The following is a 23,093-nucleotide window of genomic DNA, read 5'->3' as shown; positions in this document are numbered from 1 at the left end:
ACCTATGGTAACCGGGACGATATTGAGCAAGACTCAATCTCCCTCCGAGCCCCATGATGTTGAACGCATGAAGTTGATCCCTTATGCTTCCGCTGTCGGATCAATCATGTACGCCATGATATGCACACGTCCTGATGTCTCGTATGCTTTGAGTATGACGAGTAGATATCAAGGAAATCCAGGTGAGAGTCACTGGATTGCTGTCAAGAACATCCTTAAGTACTTGAGAAGAACTAAGGATTCTATCCTTGTGTTTGGAGGAGACACTGAGTTGCGTGTTAATGGATACATGGACTCAAGTTTTCAAACAGATAGAGATGACTTGAAATCACAAGTCGGTTTCGTGTTTATGCTCAATGGTGGTGCCGTAAGGGAGAAGCTTCAAGGAAGTCAGAATCATGCGGATTCTACAACGGAGGTGAGTACATCGCAAAGATCGGAAGCTGCTAAGGAAGCTGTTTGGATCAGGCAATTCACGGAAGGTCTAAAAGTAATACCTACCGCCAATGATCCCATCACTCTCTATTGTGATAATAGTGGGACGATCTTCCAAGCTAAGGAGCCAAAGTCTAGTAATAGATCTAGACATGTACTTAGAAAGTATCATGTAATAAGAGATTTCATTGAAAGAAAGGAAATTGCGATTTGTAAGGTTGGGACGGATGACAACATAGCCGATCCGCTCACCAAGCCTTTATCGCAGGCTAAGCATGATGGGCATGTTACGTCCATGGGACTTAAACGTGTACCAAGTTTTTGTTAGATTTTGAAATGAAATAAAAGTGTTGTTTTTGTTCATGTTCATAATCACATTTGTCTTTTATCTTTAATTTATACTTTGTTACATCCAAACGGGTTGTAGAGACAATTGAACCCCGTTAAAGTGAACACGGATTAACATAGTATTTGCCCATGGTCGCTTGTATGAGGTGACGTCTCGAAGTGACTAGAGTGTGAGGCGATTGATGGCAAGTTCAAGTGCCATAGAGTCATATGAGATGACTAGTCGATCACATAGGCATCAAGTTAGGAACATTTTGTCGGGCCTTATGACCGCTTATAGAGTTCTGGCAAATTTATATAGCCTGGTCGTGGCGAGAGATACTATAGTATTCGAATGAGTCGATTCTTTTGACTAAAGACTATTCGCCTAAGATGGCACAGTTTCAGATTAACTTTGATTTGTGTTACTACGACCTTCGTAAATGGGGTCAAATGGGCACATTTTGGGTTATGATGGCTAAGGCTAGTCAAAGGGAATGAGTGCGATAGGAATTGTCCACCCCTAGTCAGGGTTATAACAATATCTCAGGGCCACTCGAGGAGTAATGAACTGGAAATGCGTGGCCACGCTCGGAAAGTATCTATGATAGATAAGTCCGGTCAATCAGTTATTCTCCAGATCGAGGAAACCACTCTCGATATGATCACTTGGAAGTACGACCTGAAAGACACCTTGCATTGAGTGGGAGATAGTAATAGGACAAGAGAATTGGTGACGCACACTTGTCGAGGACAAGTGGGACATTGTTGGGAAATGTGTCCTCAACAATAGTGCGATCATATGATTTAAATATCATTATTAAATCTCATTTTAAAGAATACAATTGGGAAGTATTTTTACTTGTCAACGGTCAACATATATCGGTAATGATTGGTGACTAGAGTTTGACATTACGCTGTCGTGTGACGGTGGTGATCGATTGACCCCTAGGTCATACCTATAGGGCAATACTCTTAATTGATCATTTAATTAATCGTATAATGTTACGAGTTAATTAAATTACTTGAAAAATTGACGGACGATTTTGGAAGTAAAATTTACGTATCAAATTGAAATGTGATTAAATGAGATACGGTCTGAGTAATCGAATTGTATTATTACTCGGATGAAATTATTGTTTAAAGAAACGATTGGATTTGAATGAATCATTATAAATGCGATTTATAAATTGGTAAAATTTTGGTACAAGTAATTATGATATTACTAAGTCGATTTTTTGTATGTGACGTATTTTTGATAATACGTTGATTTTTAATACGTTAAAAATACATAACAAATTTATGTGACATGTAACATGTGACATATTGACAATTGACAAAAATAATATGGAATCCATATTATACATGTGCCGAAAATTTGGAGGAGGATTAGGATTAATATTGTGTTTACAATTAGTGGTAAACATAATGATTAAAATAGGAGAGTAGCCATGCAACCCTATTTACCTTGTGAAGGCAAACTAATGCATGCATTGGGTCTTTTTCTTCCCCTCTCCTCTCCTCTTACACGGTTCACAAAAGAAAAAGAAAAAGAGTTTTGTCTTTTATTTTTGAATATACACTACATGCAAGATTGTAGATATTCATTCATTCTTACTTCAAAATATTTTTAGAAAAAAAAAAAACCTCTAAAAATCCCTCTCCTCTAACCGGTTTTAGAGAGTAAAAACCAAACAATTTTGGTTCAATTTTTCACTAAGATTAATATTATACTAGCTCAAATAATATTAATTAGATTAAGAGTTAGCTTTGGGTATTATTCCTAAGGAGAGATCCTACACTTGGATCTTGTTCTTCCATTAAGGAAAGCTCAAGAACAAAAGAAAAGGAGATTTCTTTTGTGCCCATTTGAACCGAAATTTCAATGTAAGGATATGATTTCTTCTCTTTTATTATGTTGTTTGCATGCATAAAATCCACATTTAATTTTATGACAAATTAATTTCGACATATATGAGTATGTTAGTATGTATATGAATCTACATTTCCTTCAGGCTCTGCTTAGGCCGTACCATATCCCCCCTCCACATGGATGTGTAATGGACATCCGATGTGGAAAAGAGGCAATGACGCTGGCTGAGACCAGGGTGGAGAGTGCCGGTTGTTTCTGATTGCCCCCTGGCCGGTGCTTTCTGGCTTGGTTGATCATGTGGCCGGCGGATAAACGGATACTTAGGAATTTGTTGAGGAAGATGAACAGGCAGAGAGATATGAAGGGGCGTGTTGAAGACGCTTGGTCACTGTTGCATTGATTGACGTTCAACTGTTGCAACGATTGACATTCCGTGGCTGCATGCCTGACACGTGTCTGTTTGCTGATTGGCTGACGTTTCATGGGCTGTGCCCTGATTGTCCTTCTTCATGGGCTTTTCCCTATAAATAGGGCAGTTAGTCTCTGAAATTGGCCACCAATTTCATTTTCTATAAAATTTTCTTTCTAGCCTTCTTTGACGAAACTTCTCTCTAGCTTTCAGACTTGTTACTCCGGCGTAGCATTTTTCTTCCAGGTAAACAATCAAATTTTTAATTTTTCTCATTAAGTTTTCGTTGTGAATCATGTCTTCTGCTGATGCCGGTCCTAGTAACCGTGCGCCGGGGGGTTCCCCGCCGCGTCTTGATGAGGAGGAGATGCTAGATGCCATCCCGATAAGGTCTGGGGGCCCTAGGTCTCCGTCTCCCGAAGTCGATCCCAAAGCTTTGGAGGATTGGGAGGACGATGATGATGATGATGACGACGGTGATGATGCTGGTGATGATGCTGAAAGGGCTCATCCTAATGAGGGGAGGCAGTACGTTATGGATCACGGCGAGGCCTGTAAGGTCCGCCTGGACCGTGTCTAGACCCATAAGTTCGCCAGTTGTTCCGGCGAGACATTTTTCGAGGGCCATTTCTACTTTGGCAGGGGGTACAAAATTGTTATCCCTGAGGAGGGCCAGGCCATCTGTTGTCCTCCACCGGGTTGCACCGGCGTATACATCCGGCACTTGGAGTACGGGCTCCGATTTCCGCTGAATGATTACGTCATGGCTATCATTAGAGCCATGAATGTCGCCGTGGCCCAACTGCACCCGTTGGCTATTAGGACCATAGTCGGCTTTGTCTGGCTCTGTCTCTTCAAGGGGGAGGTCCCAACGGTTAATTTATTCCGTCGGCTTCACCACCTTCGGCCGTCGTTTCCCGGTCGTGTCGGATGGTACAGCGTGCAAGTGGAGCCGGGTTACATCTCCGTTGATAAGCTTTCCTCCTGCAAGGACTGGAAAGATCGGTGGGTGTACGTTGAGGTGCTTGGATGACTATCCGCTGCCCGGTCCTTCCAAAGACCAAGTTAATTTGCGGTGCGAGACGAGGCGAGCATGACGGATGGGTCACCCGGAAAAAGCTTAAGATGGACGCCAAAGGTCCCTCTTAATGAGCATGAGAAGTCAAGCGATGAGGCTCTTTGAGACGGACAAGAGTGGGGTGTCGAAAAGATGGATTCCTCCGACGCAGATCATTCTTCAGGATGAACCGCTCTGCCATGTCGGCCTCATACCGGCCCTAGCGCAGGGTGAGTGGGGTCGGTGTGAGGCCCATCTCTGCTCTCAACGTTTCTGTTTCTTGAATTTTGATTTAGTTCTACTTAACCCTTACTTTGCTTCCTTTGCAGACCACTTTGGACCGGACCTGTCACGAGGATATCCTTCGAGAATGGGGCCGCACAAGGATAAGACCGTCTGCCGATTTGCACCCTAAGGCTCGCCCGTGATCGCAGACGTCGCCGAATGATCGATGGATCGCAGCTAAAAGGCCTGAATGTGGAGGCGGCCCAGGCGAGGGTTGCTAGTAACATGCCGCGCCGAACGCGGAAAACAAAGTCTTCGGCGGCGACGGCGTCGACATCCGTTCCACCTCCCATCCCTTCAGTCCAGAAGGAGACGGTGGAGATCGTTGACATTACCGATGGGGGGGACTCCGATGCGGAGGGATCTCCCCTTGTCCGTAAAAGGAAATAGCCCACCCCTGCTGTTGATACTTCTGCTACTACTGCTGCAACTGCTGCCGGCGAGGAGATGCGTCCTTCGAGCAAGAAGGCCAAGCATGGTACAGATATATCCTGTGGCTCAGACTTAGCCGGTTAATTAGGCGTTCCTGATGACAGGCTCTCCGATACGTCCATGTATACTAACACGGATGTTTTAATTGACTTTTTGTAGATCAACCGTCGGCAGCCGCCGTTCTCACTGTGCGGCAATTGGAGAAGCAGCCTGAGAAGGCGGGTGATAGAAATGTCACCGTCGATCCCTTACTTCAGAAGGTTTCTCCCACCGAGCTTGTGGCAGAGGGTGTGAGAATAGGCAAGAGGCTGGCGAAGTGGACTCAGCTAGCCGGCTCCCACATTATGGAGCAAGAGAAGACCATGGCTGAGGCTGCCCCACAGCTCGAGCGGCTAAGGCTGGAACTTGACGCGGCGAACAAGGAGGCTAAGAGGGCCAAGGCGGAGGCTGAAGAGGCAGTCCATGCTGAGAGAAAACTCAGGGAGGACGCTGAAAGGGAAGTCCTCGCTGAGAGAGCCAAGGCCGAGGCTACGGCGGCTGAAGCTGCTAAGCTGCGGGAGATGCGTGACCTCGTTCAGAAGAACGCCGACCTTTACCTTACACAGAGGAACGAATTTAGGGGCTTGTTCCAGGCCCAGGGGAAGGTGGTCCGGAACAAGGATGCTATCATTGCCCAAAGGGAGGAGGACATTGAGAGACTCCAAACCGTTATTCTCCCTAACATGTGCGCCCAATCACGGACTGGCCGAAGAAGCTGCCAGGGAAGTGATTGAGGAGCTCTTCCCTCTTGATGGCTCCTTTCCGTGGGACAGATTTGACGAGCTGTTTGATGACAAGCTCGAAGCTAAGGAGGAAGCCGCGAAGGAAAAGGCCAAGGAGGAGGTAAGGGTGAAGAAGGAGGAAGAGGCGGCCGCGGAGAAGGCGGCCCTTGCTGAGGAGGCTAAGGCGCCAAGCGGAAGCCGAGAGGATGAAGGCAACAGGTCCGCGAGGCCGCCGAGACAGCTTCCTGGTCGCCCATTAAGGACGATGCTTTGCTAACGCCGCCGATGGCAAGCGAAGCGAGCATAGGGAGACGGGAGGTCGTCACCGGGCTCACCCGCGTCTCGGATAGCTTTAGGCGTTCGGGGCCAATTATTAAGCCTTCCCTCCCTGCCATCTTTTGGCGCTTAAATGATATGTCTGTAACCTTTTGCCTTTCTTTTCCTTGTATTTTGTACAACTTTGGTAGGTTGTGTTTTGGCTTATCCTTATGGGGACGGCCGTCGTCTGTATTTTCCTCACTTTGTAACCTGATCATTTTTAATAAGAGTTTGCTTATTCTGCCTCCGGCTTGGCCGAGGTCTTTTCTTGTCTTCGTCTGAGTTGTCTTCTTACGTCATTAATTGAGCGCTTCTTTTGTTTCTACCTCGGCCTGACCGAGGCAGTTAGAATGCGTATCTCAACTGTGTTTAACGTTCCTAGGGCGTGCTGATCGCTTTCGCGAGTATCAACCGCGCTGGTTGTGACTGTCATGAAATCTGCTTCCTTATAGTGATTGTCGTGGCGTCTACCTCTTGGAGTGACTGCTGCGGCGTCTACCTCTTGGGGTGACGGCCGTAGCGTCTACTTCTTGGGGTGACTGCCGTGGCATCTACCTCTTGGAGTGACTGCTGCGGCGTCTACCTCTTGGGGTGACTGCCGTAGCGTCTACTTCTTGGGGTGACTGCGACGGCGCCTATTTCTTGATGGTGACTGCCGTGGCGTCTACCTCTTGGAGTGACTGCTGCGGCGTCTACCTCTTGGGGTGACTGCCGTAGCGTCTACTTCTTGGGGTGACCGCGACGGCGCCTATTTCTTGATGGTGATCGCCGTGGCGTCTACCTCTTGGAGTGATCGCTGCGGCGTCTACCTCTTGGGGTGACTGCCGTAGCGTCTACTTCTTGGGGTGACTGCGACGGCGCCTGCTTCTTGATAGTGACCATGGGGGAAAATGAACACTTTGATGGAAAACTTGGACGATTCTTCATTAGATAAAAACGTGGGTCGGGGTGCCCACAGTTGTCTTGGGCACCTCCGCCGCTTATACAAAATTTTCCCGAGATTGTCAGTGCCCTAATGGCTCATCAAAGGTGCACCCTCCATGTCTGTCAGCCGGTGTGTCTTGAGGGGTCGTCGGACCGGGGAATGTCTTTGTATCTGGAAGGACTTCAATTTGGCGGTGTCGGCTTTCACCCTTTCCAGGTATCTTACCATCCCGTCATCTCGAGCCTCATACTCTCCACTGATTTGGTTGGCCACCAATAGTGAGCATGTTTTCACCACGACGTGTTCCGCCCCGGCAGCCCTAGCTAACTCAACTCCATTTATCACCGCCTCGTATTCGGATTCGTTGTTTGAGGTCGAGAGGGTAAGTTTCAAGGCGTGCTCAAACACGTCTCCGTTTGGGCTGGTGATAAGAATGACAGCTCCTGAGCTGTTCGCCGTGGGGGACCCGTCAGTAGTTATTTCCTATACGCCGGGATGCGGCTCTTCTTGGTCGGTCGGGGTTCCTCCAACCATGCCGACGTCGGTATTCATCAGGTCGCCCTCCTGCTGCAAGGATGGGCTCTTCCCCTTCCCTGACTTCTTCGCCACTTTGAGGGATTGCATGTTGCACCCTCTGGCGGATATCTGGGTGTTGACCACCTCGTCCTTCTCGTCCTTGGAGACGAGCTTATGCGCTTCCCCCCGGTCCGAGACATACATCAGTGTCAGGGCCCGGATTGACATTACTACATCAACCTCGCTCAGAGTGACGCGGCCTATGAGGACGTTGTAGGCGGACGAGCCGTCAATGACTACGAACTCGGATAGGACATTCTTCGCCGCATTCCCTTCGCCGAACATCACCGTGGTCCCGATCAACCCTGTGGGGTACCAGGCCGGCCCCGGAAAAGTCAGTACAACGGATTGGTGCGGGGCTCAAGTCTTCAACCTTCAGACCGAGGTTGAGAAAGCACTCCCTGAACATGATGTTCGTGTAGGCGCCTGTGTCAATCAGGCACCTCTTGACCAGGTGGTTGGATATGTCCAAGTGGACTACAAGGGGATCGCTGTGAGGGGCGATGACTCCCTCATAGTCCTTCTTCCCAATAGTCATGTCGGGGATGTTGGAGGCGGGGACCGCTGTTTTGGGCACAAAGTTGATGGCCTGATACAGCTCGTTCAGGTGCCGTTTGTGCCCATGAGCGGACCCACCGTTCTCGTTGCCCCCGATGACAACATGGATCACTCCTATCCATTCAAAGACGGATTTCTTATTTGAACCGCCGGCCTCAGTCTTTTGGCCTTTGGCAACATACTTGCCGAGGCTCCCCTTCCGGATTAGCTCTTCAATGGCATTCTTCGATGCGGCGAGTTGTCGATAAGGTGACCGGTGTGGCCGTGGTACTCACAGTACTGGCTCGTGTCACCGTCTCCCTTCGGCTTGGGGGGCCTTTCCCACTTCTGGCCCTCGCCCTTGCTCAGGGCGAAGACCTCGGCGGCAGATACAACCAGGGGGGTGTGATCATTGTACCGCCTTTGGTGGTACGTTCCCGAACTCCCCCCGGCGCCCGCCGAGTTCTGCTTCCTGGTAGATCTATCAGACCGTGACCTATTATTGTCACGGCGTCTTTCATCCGGGTTGTCCTCCCGGTGGCTCTTCTTCTCTGAGTGCCCAGCCTCGCTGTGGCCTACCCAGGTCTTGTGATAGTCTTCCACCTTGATGGCCTGGTCGGCCATCTTCCTAGCGGCGTCTAAGCCCAAGCCGCCGCACTTGATGAGCTCGTTTTTTAAGTCTCCCCTTGGGAGGCCTTTCATCGCCGCGAAGGTCGCCACTCATTGCTCGGCTCACGAATCTGCTGAACCTTGGCGTCGAACCTCTTTACATAGCTTCAGAGAGACTCGCCTCCCTCCTGCTTGATAGTCAGGAGGTCCGATGTCTCCACGGCCCTCCTTTTATTGCAAGAGTCTTTTGGGCTAAGAAGGCGTCCCTTAGGTCGGGCGTAACGATATCGAGCCGTCGGGCAGCCCTTGTACCAACTCGAGCCATCCCATGCAAGGTTGTTGGGAAGACTCGGCACTGCACTTCGTCGGGTTGCTCCCACACCGACATGTATGACTCAAAGGCCTCGGCATGATCGGTGGGGTCGCTATCCCCTTTCTATGCGAACGCCGGCAACTTTAGCTTGGTTGGCACGGCGGTTTCAAGGACGTAGGCATTGAGGGGCTGTCTGACCACGTGTCGAACGACACGCGGCGATCGGCTCCTCGCATTCCTAGTCCGGCTCCTCTCCCCATGGCGGGAAGGGCTTCTTCTCCGACTCGGTGAGTCGGGCTTCTTCTTCGACTCGGTGAGTCGGACTTCTTCTCCGACTGCGCGAGTCGGACTTCTCTCACTTCTCCGAGGCAGGCCTCGTCGGTCTTCTGCCGCGGCGACGCTGTCCTCCCGCGGGTCCGGGAAGGACTTAGGTCTACCACTAGCACTTTGGGCTCCTCCGGCGTCTTGACGGGGCCGGCTTCTTCCGGTGCTCCATTCGTGGTCTCTTGGAGTCACGTTCGGGCCCCGGTCTCCCGGACGGGTTCCGCCGCTCTTGTCGGTGTGACAGTGTGAGCCGACGTACTACCAATTAGGTCCAGGAGTAGCTTTAGTTTCGCTGCATCGACCACATGTCCCATGATGGTGACCTGGTTGGCGGGCAGCGGCGTATCCGGTATTATTGGCATCCCGTACTCCGGTTGAATTACCCGGCCGGTGGAGGGCTGCGCAACTCCAGAACTGTGGATGGTATTATCTTGGCAGAACTCGGTTTCGTAAGTTACGAATACCTCTTGTTGTTTTGACATCTTCTTAGCTTTTTGGGTGGGTTTTTGTTTTGGGTTTTTTTTTGTTTGGGAATGAATGTGACTAGCTTCTAGTGTCTCCTCCCCACAGACGGCGCCAATTGTTCCAGGTGTAATTCCAGAGCAGTTATTTGTTACCACCCGTGCTTGTAGAATGACGTCTTTGGTTGAATCCTCCTTGCGGTCTCCTGAAACAGTGAGCAAACTGAGGGCTCGGCTTTGGGCCGAGCGAACTCACTCCGACGCTCAAGTCAGTAAACTTAGAGAGATAAGTTGTTGTTACTTGGTGAAGTATATATTGTAGAGAGATAAGGAAGATATTACCAGATGAATAGTGATTCTTAGGTTAAATTGTGGATCTCCTCCTCAATGAGAGTTGAGGAGTATTTATAGACTTTCACCTTTTGTCACGTAGTGGCCAAGTGGCTAGCAGGTGGAAAGACTGATCTACCCCTCGGCCGAGGGACCCATGGCAGTCCGGCGGGCCCTGTTGACTCACCACCGAGGGGTCTTGGATATGAGTTCGCGGATGTGTGCCCCGGCGGGCTAATTGCCCCAGCCGGGACGCAAGAGACAGGCCGACAGGCTGCGTCGGTCAGGCTGTTTAAGCCGTTGACTTGCTGTGGATATCTTTGACCTTGCTCAATATGCTGACTGGTCAGTGGGTGCAGAATATGCCCCATCACAAACAAAAGAAAGGACGGTACGTTATGAACAAGAAAGGTACAGGTAACTACATGAGCATCATCTTGTGCTTCCTGCTTGTCCATCATGAAAAGCTTCCCATTGTTTTTCTGTCCTCCACCCTGAACTGAAGCATTGGAGGTACTTGGCTTAGCTGCCGAATCATGGGTGGTGCTGTTGTTCTGGCGCTGATATGATCCACCACCACTGCGGTTGTAACCGCCCGGTTGCCCCGTCCACCTCTCGTTGCCCCATGAACCTCCCGGCCGATTACTAGCAAAACTCGAGTCGGCCCCCGAGAAAAATTCCCCGACCGAGCTCCCGAACCGGACGGGCTTGTAGCTCGTGCATTCCCGTATTTTGTGGCCTATCCCACCACAGTTGAAGCATGTAAGGTTAGAGTTGTCACTCACACTCCGACCTCCATTCTTTCCCCAGCCACGAGATCCTCCCGAGAAATCAGCTCCACCAGAAAAAGCCTTAGCATGGTTGAAGTTCCCCTTCTTGTTTGTCGACTGACTGTTGCTTCCACTGTCAGCCTTCCTCTTTTCCGCGGCAGTCCTCTCATCGATCTCTCTTGAGAGATCTTCCATTCTCTCAGCTTGACCCGCTCTCAGATAGACTTCCTTGAGGTCAGTAGCAACCCCGGCTGGCATACGACTCACGATCTTAGCAGATAAACCCCTCTCAAAACGGAGAGCCAAACCTCTCTGTCCTAGCTGCATGTCCTCAACATAACGAGATAGCTCCAGGAACCGATGATAGTAGTCAGTGACTGTCATCTCATCAGTCATGGAGAAGGAATCAAAGTCGGATCTCATCTTGTGTCGGATATGCTCCGGCACAAACTACTCCCTCATAGCACTCTTCAACCCAGACCAAGGAATAGCTCCTTCAGCCTGGTAAAAAGCTCTAGCATCTTCCTTGATGTTTTACCACCAAACTGCAGCTTCACCTCTTAGGTAGTACACTACCTGCTCGACGATCATGTCTTCGGGGCACTTAACTATTTCCATGAGAGCTTCGATCTCATGGTGCCACTTCTCGAGTAGCTTTGGTTCACCTACCCCATCATATGTGGGAGGGTTGAAGCGAGCAATGATGATGCTGAGCTGAGTAGCATCCATCGACTTCTCGTTCCCCTTTCCCACATTTTTGAGAGCTTCAAGGAGAGCCTCTTGTTGCTCAATCATGCGAGAAACCCTATCAAGAGTCATCTCAGAAGCTTGGATCTGCGCGGGAGTTCTTTTGGGCGGCATTTTGAGCTGACAAGAAACAAGGAAACGTAAACACAAACGCCTACGGCTCAAAATGTAACAACCTTCCGCCAAAGGAACACTCGGCCGAGTATACAACCATACTCGGTCAAGTAACGACTACTCGGTCGAGTATCCTAGATACTCGGTCGAGTATTCGACTCCAGAAGCAAACGTCAAAAACTCATAAACAACACTCGGTCGAGTAAAACAACACTCGGCCGAGTAGTGACTACTCGGTCGAGTATACTTACTTACTCGGTCGAGTTATCACATACAGTAGCCACTGCTACTCACTGCCCAACAATACTCGGTCGAGTGCTTGGTTACTCGGTCGAGTGCTCCCTACTCGGTCGAGTACCTGCCCTGCTCGGCCGAGTCACACAATAGACGGGTATACAGTACAAAGTCCTCTATCATGCTCACTATTCCCGCAGCAAACACATAACATCAAGAACTTAAATGCCACGTTATAATCATACCAACATACAATTCATGCATATTCTAAATCCAACATAACAAAGATTCACAAACCCGTCACCTCCACCATTTCTCCAATCACCACACTTACAAATTTCAACACATACCCTTTCAATTATCAACTATTACCAGCATGCATCTTCACATACATGTACATATAAAACCCAACTCTCATCACACTTCCCCCATGTTACCGGCTCGAGTTAATGAGGGCCAATTTGCGACTCCGGGACGTCTCCCGAGTCTTTGCGGTAGCTCCAAACAACTCTCCCCGGATTCATTTTATTTAGACTCCCTAGGTTCATTAAATTCATTTGTTTAGGTGCCGGAATCTTCGGCTCTGATACCACTTTGTAACACCCCCTCATACCAAGGTGCCTTACCAGGACCACCCTACCATGAAAGTGTGTTACCGTCTCGGTGGCCCGAGGTTAGTACATATCAAAAGCGTCTGAACTGAGCACATTTATTAAAGTACTGTAAAGTATAAAGTTTACAACATCCAAATCCAAATACTGATTCAACAAAATACAACTCCAATGTCTGACAATAAAGGAAATCAAACTAAGACTCAGACGGTGATGCTATGACTGGTGATGACAACACTCCCATGATTGTCCCCAAGCTCACACTAGCAATACCTGCCAAGCCTGCTTACCATCCCCGAATGGATCACCGCAGATTCCACAAACAACAACGGGGTCAGTATTACTCAATCAATATAAGACAACAAACGAAGTAATCAACTGATCATCGTCCAATCCCAATCTTCCGTTCTCACACTGTAACCGACTACACACCGAAGTGTGTAGCCCTGCCAGATTACCCATCGCAACAGGTAATCCTCGCCGCCAGTGGGTGACCGCAACCGCTCCCACCTAGTCCAGCTCCTCAACGAGCGACAAACAATCCTTGTCCCTTAATGTGCACATCCCCTCCCGTGGCGGGTTCCACGGAGGGCGAACTAGGGTGTGAAGCCACTCCCGCAAGTGACTCCACCACAATCACAATCACACGACATCACAGCCGTCACAACACCCTCACATCAACGTCGTCACGACAATCTCCATACTCCGATGATCAACAGATAACAATAATCACACAACAAACATGTCTTAACAAAGAACAGTAACTGAGTAGGGAAACCCTACCTTAGCAATCAACAGTGGAATGAACTCGAACAATCAGAAAGGCTCCTCTACGAAGTCTTCTCCTATACCATAATCATATAACACAATTACACATTGCACAACCCCCATATTCCCAATTCCGTAAATGTACACAGTAACCCCAACGAATACGAATAACATAGAAAGAGAACTTACCAACAGTAGAATGAGGAATTATACGCAAGAACTCCGAAGATTACACACACAACAATGCTATGGGATGATTAAGGAGTGATTAGGGAGAGATTAGGGTTAACGTAGAAATGATGAAGTTGAAATGATGTTTAAAAACTGACGCGGGATATAAAAATAATCTTAAACACTCCCTAATCAAACCGTCAAAATAACACTCGTCAGACCGAATACTCGGTCGAGTAAAGTTATACTCGGCCGAGTATCCTCTACTTGGTCGAGTATTCACTATACTCGGCCGAGTATTCATCGGCAGAACCAAAACAACCCACAACAACAGTACTACTCGACCGAGTAGGCTCTACTCGGTCGAGTAGTCACCAAAGAAAATCCGTAGTATTACAATTAAGGGAGTAATAGAGCTAAAATGAACTAAAAAATGGAGGGAATGGATGGGAGTTGGAGATAGAAATGGATAGAAATAGGGAAATATAGTGTAATATTCCCTCCATTAGGGGAGTAATTGTTACCCACCTCCTCCTCCAAGTAATTATTACGTCCATATAGAGGTAATAGTTCCTCCCTCACCTCCTTTTTCCACCCTCCACAACCATCACAAAGCACAAATCTCCTCCCATCTCTTCATATTTTAGCTCTCATTACTCCCTTAATAGTTACTCCCATCCCAAGCAAGCCCTAGATACTAAATAAGCATCACAACTTAAACAAAATATGAAGGATTGAAGTAATTAAATCAATTTGAGTCGAAAACAAACCTTTATGAAAAAGAAGAACATTGAAGGAAGGGTCGGTAGTGATGTGGTGTGCGGATGGTGGCGTCGAGTGGTGGCGTCCGGTGGTGGTGGTAGTGTATGGTGGCGTCGGGTCCTTAGCTTTTTTTTTTTGTTAAGAAGATGAATGAATGAGGTAATGACGGGTGAAGAAATGAGAGTTAAAAACAAAGCAGGGGATTGGCGACAGTTTGTGGTCGCCAATTTGGCGACGGGTAATGGTCGCTACTTTTGGCGACGGTTTTTGGTCGCCAAAATGGATAATATGACGTCGCCCGTGGATTTTCTACAGATTTTCGGATAAAAAGCTACAGTCGCCAAATTGGCGACTGTTTTCCGTCGCCCGCCTTTGTTTTTCTGTCGCCAAATTGGCGATTGTTTTGACAGTCGCCTACTGTAGACGCCTTTACCTTGTTTTCTTATAGAGTTATTGTGAAATGCAGGACCAGACTACGAAGACGATGATTGGACGGGGTGAGCATCGCCATGGGGTATATTACTATCAACCAAGCAAGATCGAGATAGTAAATCAAGTTGTGGTTTCAAAGGAGAGTAGACTGTGGCATAAGAGACTTGGACATCCGTCTAAGAGTATTTTTTCTCGTTTTAATAATTTAGTCGATTGTAATTTAAATTGGACTATAGATGAAGTTTGTGATTCATGTTGCCGAGCAAAACAGTCTCGTATTCCGTTTCAGCCTAATAATAAGCGTTGTGATGATTTATTTGGCCTTATTCATTATGATATATGGGGGAAATATCAGGTTGCCAGTTTGACCCGCGCTCACTATTTCTTGACCATAGTAGATGACCGCAGCCGGGGTGTATGGGTATATCTTATGAAAGATAAGAGTGAGGCCGGAATTTTTCTTAAAATTTTCTGTCAAATGGTCAAAACTCAGTTTGAAAAATGTGTTAAGATTATTCAAAGTGATAATGGAACGGAGTTGTTATCCGGGCCTATGCAAAGTTATTATGAGGAAAATAGAATTTTGTTTCAGACTAGCAACACAGGCACACCCAACAGAATGGGCGGGTTGAGCGGAAACACCGTCATATTCTTGAAAAGGCACGTGCCTTGCGGTTTTAGGGAGAGTTACCCTTACATTTTTGGGGAGAATGCATACTCACGGCCGCGTATTTAATTAATAGGACACCAACACCTTTACTCGAAGGAAAAACACCCTATGAAATATTGTATTAAAAACGACCTAAACTCGACAATTTAAAGGTTTTTGGTTGCTTATGTTATGTTCATAATAACGAGAAACCACGTGATAAATTTGGGGAACGTGGGAAGCGGTGCATGTTCATTGGGTACCCTCATAGCAAAAAAGGGTGGAAGGTGTATGATTTGAAAGAAAAACGGGTATTTGTGTCTCGAGATGTTATTTTTTATGAACACGTTTATCCTTTCTTACCTTCAAATACTGATTCATGCTCACTACAAGAGGCTATTAGCAATAAAAATCATAATAATGGGGCATCAAATTCCCCTGATACTTTCATTAATACCGAGGAGACTCTTGTTGTGAGGGGGAGTGATAATGAATCAGAAGATACATGGGCTGTAAAGATGGATTCTGAAGTATAGCCAGACCAAACAGGCGAGATAAATGTGGCAGAGAATGAAATTTCAGCAGAAATTGAAACAGATACCGGAAATTCGCTTGGTACTGCAGAACGGGTACTGCCACGACAGAACAGGGGAGAATGGGTCATGGAGCTCGAGATAAATTTGAGCCTTTTTGGAAGAAAGATTACTATTGCAAATCGACTAGAATAATTACCCCAAACTACAAGGCTGCTCACCACGTTCAAGGCACGTCTTCAAGGTCAGGTACGCGTTACCCATTAACTAATTATGTTAATACAAACTGTTTTTCTCGGGCTCACAAAGCATTTTTAGCAAAAATTGGTGAAGTGCATGAGCCCAGCCATTATAATGAAGCTGCAAAGGACAGAAAGTGGCGTGAAGCTATGGCCAAGGAGATTGATGCTCTAGAGAAAAATGGAACATGGAAGTTGGTTACATTACCAAAAGGTAAGAAACCGATTGGATGTAAATGGGTTTACAAAATAAAGTATAAGGCGGATGGAACGGTGGAGCGGTACAAAGCGAGACTTGTTGCACAAGGATTTACTCTAATAGAGGGGATAGATTTCCACGAGACGTATGCGCCAGTAGCAAAGATGACGAGTGTGAGATGTGTGTTGGCTGTCGCTGTGATCAAAGGTTGGTTCATCGAGCAATTGGACGTGAATAATGCGTTCTTACATTGAGACCTTGACGAAGAGGTATATATGAGAATTCCACAAGGTTTCGAGAAAAAGGGCGAGAATAAGGTATGCAAACTACTTAAATCGCTTTATGGTTTAAAGCAAGCCTCTCGGAATTGGTTTGCAAAATTAAGTACTTCAATGAAAAATTACGGGTTTGTGCAATCATTGGCGGATTATTCGCTGTTTACTCTCAATCAAAACGGAATATTTATTGGAGTACTTGTTTACGTAGGACGACATGATAGTAGTAAGCAATAATCGTGATGAATGTTCAAAGTTTAAGGAATTTTTGGATAAGAGTTTTGGTATAAAGGACTTGGGTAAACTCAAGTATTTCTTGGGAATAGAAGTGGCGCATGGTAAGAATGGGTTGTTTTTAAACCAAAGGAAATATGCCATAAGTATAATAAAAGAAGCAGGGATGAAAGGAGCTAAAACAGTCTATACTCCTATGCAGCCGAGACACAACTTGGCCTTGGCAAGAGGGTATGTATTGAAAGATATTATGAAGCATCGACGTCTCGTTGGGAGGTTAGTATACTTGACTATTACGAGGCCCGGCCTGGTTTATGCGATTCATATATTGTCGCAATTCGTGAACGAGCCGAGAAAAGAACATTGGGAAGCAGCGTTACGGGTAGTGCGCTACATCAAGCGAAATCCGGACAAAGGAATTTCGTTTAAGAAGAATGCAGACTTGCAACTCCATGGGTATTGTGACTCGGATTATGCGAGTTGTCCATTGACTAGGAGGTCTTTAAGTGGGTATTTCGTTTCCATAGGGCAGTCACCCATATCTTGGAGGGCAAAGAAACAGATGACGGTAGCCAAATCAACCGCCGAAGCAGAGTATAGAGCTATGGGGGCTGCAATTAGTGAATTAATATGGATTAGGGCGTTTTTGGCGTCCTTGGGAGTGTTTCATACAAAGCCAATGTCTCTCTATTGTGACAACCAAGCGGTATTACATATAGCAAGAAATCCGGTATTCCATGATAGGACAAAGCACATTGAAATCGACTGTCATTTTGTGCGTCAACATTTGATTTCGAATGCAATAAACATGTTCCATGTTCGAAGCAAGGAACAAGTGGCAGACTTATTCACTAAGGCTTTGGGAGGAGAGTCATACGATCATCTCCAATTCAAGTTGGGACTCGGACTACCAAGTGCTCCAACTTGAGGGGGAGTATCAAAATAATATCGAGTACATGCTAGAATAATTAACGGAATATTCTGATATGGTGTATATATTGTTAAGTAATGTTAGGAAGGTAGATATAGCTATTACCTTAATTGAAGGAGTCAATTAAGGATGGTCAATATTATATCTTTGTGTAATCTTGTATAGAAGAGTATATATGTAGGGTTGTATGAGGGTTGCAGTTAATGAGAATAAAACATTCACCATTCTTCCTGTTGTTTACAATTTCACAAGATTGTATTATTGTTAAGGTTTAAGAATAATAATACAAGTTGGGTTGTGGTTAAGTCCATAACAAAAATATTGTGTCATTGCACTTTTATATTATTTGTACCAAAAACCCCCAACAGAAAGCAGTACCTAACAAAATAAGGGTAGAACTGGAAAGTTAATGTCAAATTCTGGCAATACTAAGTAAACACGGGCGACAAAAAGTAGCTTTCAATAATAATGAAGATTAATCTCAAATTGGTCTTAATTAGATCATTATTAAGCTGATTCGATCTCAGGTCATAAATAGGTATTTAGGTTGAATCAATATACGAACTAGTCATCTTGAATGGATTCAAGTTAGGACATGTAATATTGTTTATAGGTTATCGTTTTAAGTTGGATCAAAATTGGATGTTATTGGGGTAGAGCGGGTAGAATGTAGGCTCTGTACCGGTATCAACCCAGCAATACTCACTACTCATGAGATGGAGTATATTGGTATCCTCCATCCAACCATCCATGATGAGTAGCGAGAAAAAGTTTCCAAAACGGTACCGGCTCCTAACTCGTGCAAATCCAAAGTATCGAGCACAATTTTATTTAAGTCAGACTATATACTCTCTTTCATCCAGACCAAAGGTTACAGTTGCTTTATCACATTTGTCGAGACACATTTTGTAACGTGCATATTTTTAATTACACGTTATTAAAAATTATAAAAATTTGATATTCTTGTAGTATTCATGATGATAAATCAAACAAGATCTCACATGACTATATTTTGTCTTATAGATTAAGAATAATATCAAAGATTCCCGACCATGAATAGTGTCAAAAAGCAACTGTAACATTTGGTCTGGATGGGAGGGAGTATTGATTTTTCTTTTATTTAGAATCACTTTGACCATTTGACCCTATAAAAATTAGGTTTTGAAGTTGTAATTATCATCTAGGTAGCACCAAAACGGACACGGACACGGGACACGGGCACGACACGGACACGTGACACGACATCCCATAAAATTTAGGACACGGGACACGTTATTTAAATTAAGTAAATATATATTTTATAATTATGAACGTTCGATTTTATTTTTATAAAATTATTTGATAGAAAAATTTAAAAAAGTGAAGGTAAAATTTGCCCTTGATTATAACTTATTTTCATTTACCATCTAAACGCATCTTCTAATCAATCTCTTTCGACTACTCATTTCTCGTTTAAAGAACATCATTCACCTCAAATGATGTCTAAAGGTTATGGACACGCGTCGGACACGGCCCAAATACCATGGACACGCGTCAGACACGTGCCCGAATAAATGTAGAAAGTTAGACACGGCTTTATAGATGTCGGACACGTTTCGGCGTGTGTCCGAGGAGTGTCGGTGTCCGACACGGTGTCGGACACGGGACGGCTGATTAGGAGAAGTGTCCGTGCTACCTAGATTATCATCATTTCAATCAAAATTAGGCTGTAAACAAACAATGAAGAGAAGAAAGAATCCCCAATCATCAACAATCATCAACAATCATCTGACCCAGATTTCAGCATTCAACTATTTACCACCCGAAATTTGGACTCAGATCTTGGTTAAATTGCCGGCGAAAACTCTATTAAATCTCAGGTGCGTATGTAAATCTTGGTGCTCTATTATTGATAACCCTGATTTCATTCACTTGCATCTTCAAATTTCCCAAATTTCTAATTCTGGGAATAACAATAGATTGGTAGTTGCCCTGGAGAGTTTGGGATACCGTGAAAATCATGAGTCAGGGTATTTGTTGACAGTTCGTCATCTCGAAACGCTTCAAGAAACCGGTCTCATTTTCAGGAAATGTGATCTGTACTCGTACAATATTTTTGGTAGTTGTAATGGGTTGATCTTTGCTGGTAGAACTGACGGTCCTCATTTTCTCCTGAGAAAATTGAGATTGTGGAACCCTTGTATTTGTAAATCGTTGGTCATTCCCGATTGCCCATTTCCCTTATCTTTGCTCGAGAATGCTGTTTATGTGTTTGGATATGCTCCTGTTAGTAAGGATTATAAAGTCGTTGCGATTGCATCGGAAAAGGGTGTGAGTGAACCGGCTAGGAAGATGAATCTTGCGGTTTATACTCTCCGTGATCAACAATGGACTGTTAGAAATGATGGGTTGAATGTTAGTTTTCCGAATGGTATTGAGATGTTTCGGGCATATTATCGTTTATCGGCTGCCATTCTCTTGAATGGAGTGGCATATTGGCTTGGAAATGTTGATAAAGATAGGAATGAATTAACTCATCTTGGTTGCTTTGACTTTAATACGGAAGAAATCGCCTTTTTGGAACTGCCATCTAGTTGGGACGAAAGTGGCTCATGTAGGCTTCTGTTTCTTCTTGGGGAATCACTAGCGATTTTCAGAATTTCTGAGGTTGCTTCCAGCATATGGGTCCTAGATCAGGACAACAAAAAGGGGTCGTGGACTCAAAGGTTCTCCGGGAAATCAAGTCAGAATGGTTATGAACTATTCAGATTTTATTTACACCACAAGATTTTCTTTTGTGAGAGTGATGGTGGCTATTTTATCTGTGGGAATAAGTCATATAATATAGCCAGTTGTGAAGTGCAGGTGTACAAAGCTTTTAAGAGCTTCTATTTGGAACTAGAATTGTATTCTGAGTGCTTGGCGTTGTCTAAAGGAGACGGAGCACGCGATTTGAGGTTTTTCCCATGAACGAGATGTACTAGTCCGAGAATATTGTCATAGCTTTTTTTTTTCTTTGGCAGTCCATCAGCCTTTTATGCCTAGATTTCTGCAGGTACGAGTTTTTAAATGTTATGATATAATGGATAAACATATCTATTACCTTATATGTATGTGTCTGTTACATATGTTGCACACTACTACTACTACTTCAACTTGCACCTGTTATTCTTGGGAGTTAACATAGTCAGATAACTTGCTGTACCTTTGTTAAATTACTCTTATACTCCGTATGAATGAATGTCTTGCATGCTGAGTAGTATAATAATATCGGTACAAGTAATCTGACTTGGTTAGTTTATATGTTCTGGCTACTGATTATGACATACTAGCAGTAAACTCATTGAGAAACCATAAATATATGTGATTCATTTTGAAACTGGAACTGCAAATGATGATTTGAAGGATATGACTCCATATGAGTGATTCATTTTGAAATCGGAGCTGCAAATGATGATTTGAAACCATCAACATCTTGTATATGACTGATTCATTTGCAAGGTGCTATGTTCTGGTTTTGGGGTGATTATGCATTTTCATAACAAGGGACAAAGATCAGTATAAAACGAGACTTAGAATTTGGATTCATAACCTCTTGTGCGCAATGGTTTTGATGTACTGTTTGCAGAGTGGTGGCTATTCAACCAAAAAACTGACCAGTTATTAGATGGTATAGCCGTATAGTATGGAATATATTGGTTGAACTATCCAATATAAGCCTCACACAAGTCTCCTAGATGACCGATGTGAGACATTTTGCTATGGATCATATTAATCCACCACGCGTTGCACCCTAGCTGCCTCATATGTTGACTTTCTGCTAAAAAATTGTAGCCCCGGACAAACATTGCAATACCGGCATCACCTACACAAGTCTCTTATGACCGGTGTGGGACATTTTGCAATGGATCGTACTCGTATCATATTGCAATAACGGAGTTACGTTAGGGCAGGACTGTTTCTGGTTTGGGTCGCTTTAGCGGGTCATGTTTACTTGGTCTTCTGTTATTAATCCCAACTTGTCATAATCCTAAATTAATCACAACTTGTCCCAACAATGATGAATGCCTCGTGTCATATCCGGTTCACCAGTGACCGGACTGCAAGGACTAATAACATTAGTATGTGTTATTGGAACTTTGAGAGTATGTTTCAGTCCTATTATGTTCGATCAATAACATTAAAAGATCCATATGGGGGTGGTAATTATTCTCGGTATTGGTATGAATCAACTCATCTTGTTTCTTTTGACTTTGATATGGAGACATTCACCTATTTGGAACTGCCAAAGGTGTCGGATAAAGTAAGAGCCTCGAAGTTTTTGTTCTTTTTTTCCTTCTTGGGAAGTCACTAGCGATTTTCAGTATTTCTTCTGAAAGTGCTAGAATATGGGTGCTGGAACATGACTGCAAAAAGAGGGTGTGGGCTTCATGGTTTTCTGGACATTCAAATATATTCTATTATGAGAATGATAATGATAGATGGTTTATACATGGGATGAAGTCCTATAATATCTCTATTTGCCATGCCAAATATGGGAGCCTGGAAAAATCTATGAGCCATAAGGCCCATAATGTAAGATTTGAAAGGTATTTAAAGAGATTGTTGTTGTGCAAAGGATATGGAGCCGAGGATTTGACGTCTTTCCCGTGAATAAGAGAACCTGTGCTGGTATACCATATATATGTCCATTGCTACTCGTTCTTCCAGCATATTGTTGTCGCTATTCATCTTTGATGTTTTCAATTTCTTGCTATTGATTATACCTAGAATCTGCAATGTGGCTACAAAGAGAAGGAATTCGAGTTTGAAGCCAAGTTTACAGAAATTCTAGTGTCAAAGTACGCAAATCTTTCTATGGGTCCTTTTAGTACCACATGCATTGACTGAACATTATTAGTTAGATGTTGTACTGGCGTTTTCTGTTTTCGTTACTAAATTCGAGAGAGCTTGATGTGGAATTGTGAAACTAAAATCTGATTCTGGCGGCACATCTTTTTTGAATTCTTGTATGATTACAAGTCAGTGAAGTCACCATTCAGAGTCTTTGGGTAAAGCTACGAGTCGTCATATAACTTTGGAACCTTCTATAGTATTATAGTAAGCTTGGTGTTAAGCAGAGGATGTACTGACCGGACTATGGTGCTCTTCTCGTGAACTGCACAAGATAAGTAGATAATGGCTGATCTCGTAAGTCGAGGTGCTTTTGAAGCCGGCGTAGTTACATATACTGTTTGGCTTGACACATCATTGCTACCACTTCATCTAGCAGCTAAAGGTAAGGTAACATGGGAGTTCCTGGATATAACTTTGAAACTTGTTTGGGCAACAGAAAACATGGAATCCTTATTCAAGCAACAATCAGTAGGTCTGCCTTTAAGACCACCATATCCGTCTTGGGGACAAATACTACCCATATAGATAGAAGGGAGAAAAGTCTGCGGTCCCCTAAGCAGTACATTTTGTCTCATCT

General features: G+C 44.9%; 1 protein-coding gene across 1 annotated transcript; it reads left to right on the top strand.

Moving 5' to 3' along the window:
• Positions 1-19,360: 19,360 nt before the first annotated feature.
• On the top strand, positions 19,361-20,590 carry LOC141587798 (F-box/kelch-repeat protein At3g06240-like). Its single transcript, XM_074409267.1, has one exon. It carries the CDS (start codon positions 19,361-19,363, stop codon positions 20,588-20,590), a length of 1,230 nt encoding a protein of 409 aa, XP_074265368.1.
• The last annotated feature ends 2,503 nt before the right edge of the window (positions 20,591-23,093 follow it).

This window comes from Silene latifolia, chromosome 6, assembly GCF_048544455.1.
Source record: "Silene latifolia isolate original U9 population chromosome 6, ASM4854445v1, whole genome shotgun sequence".
Classification (NCBI taxonomy): domain Eukaryota; kingdom Viridiplantae; phylum Streptophyta; class Magnoliopsida; order Caryophyllales; family Caryophyllaceae; genus Silene; species Silene latifolia.
The sequence above is the reverse complement of the archived record's forward strand: the minus strand, read 5'-3'. Positions and strand labels throughout refer to the sequence as shown.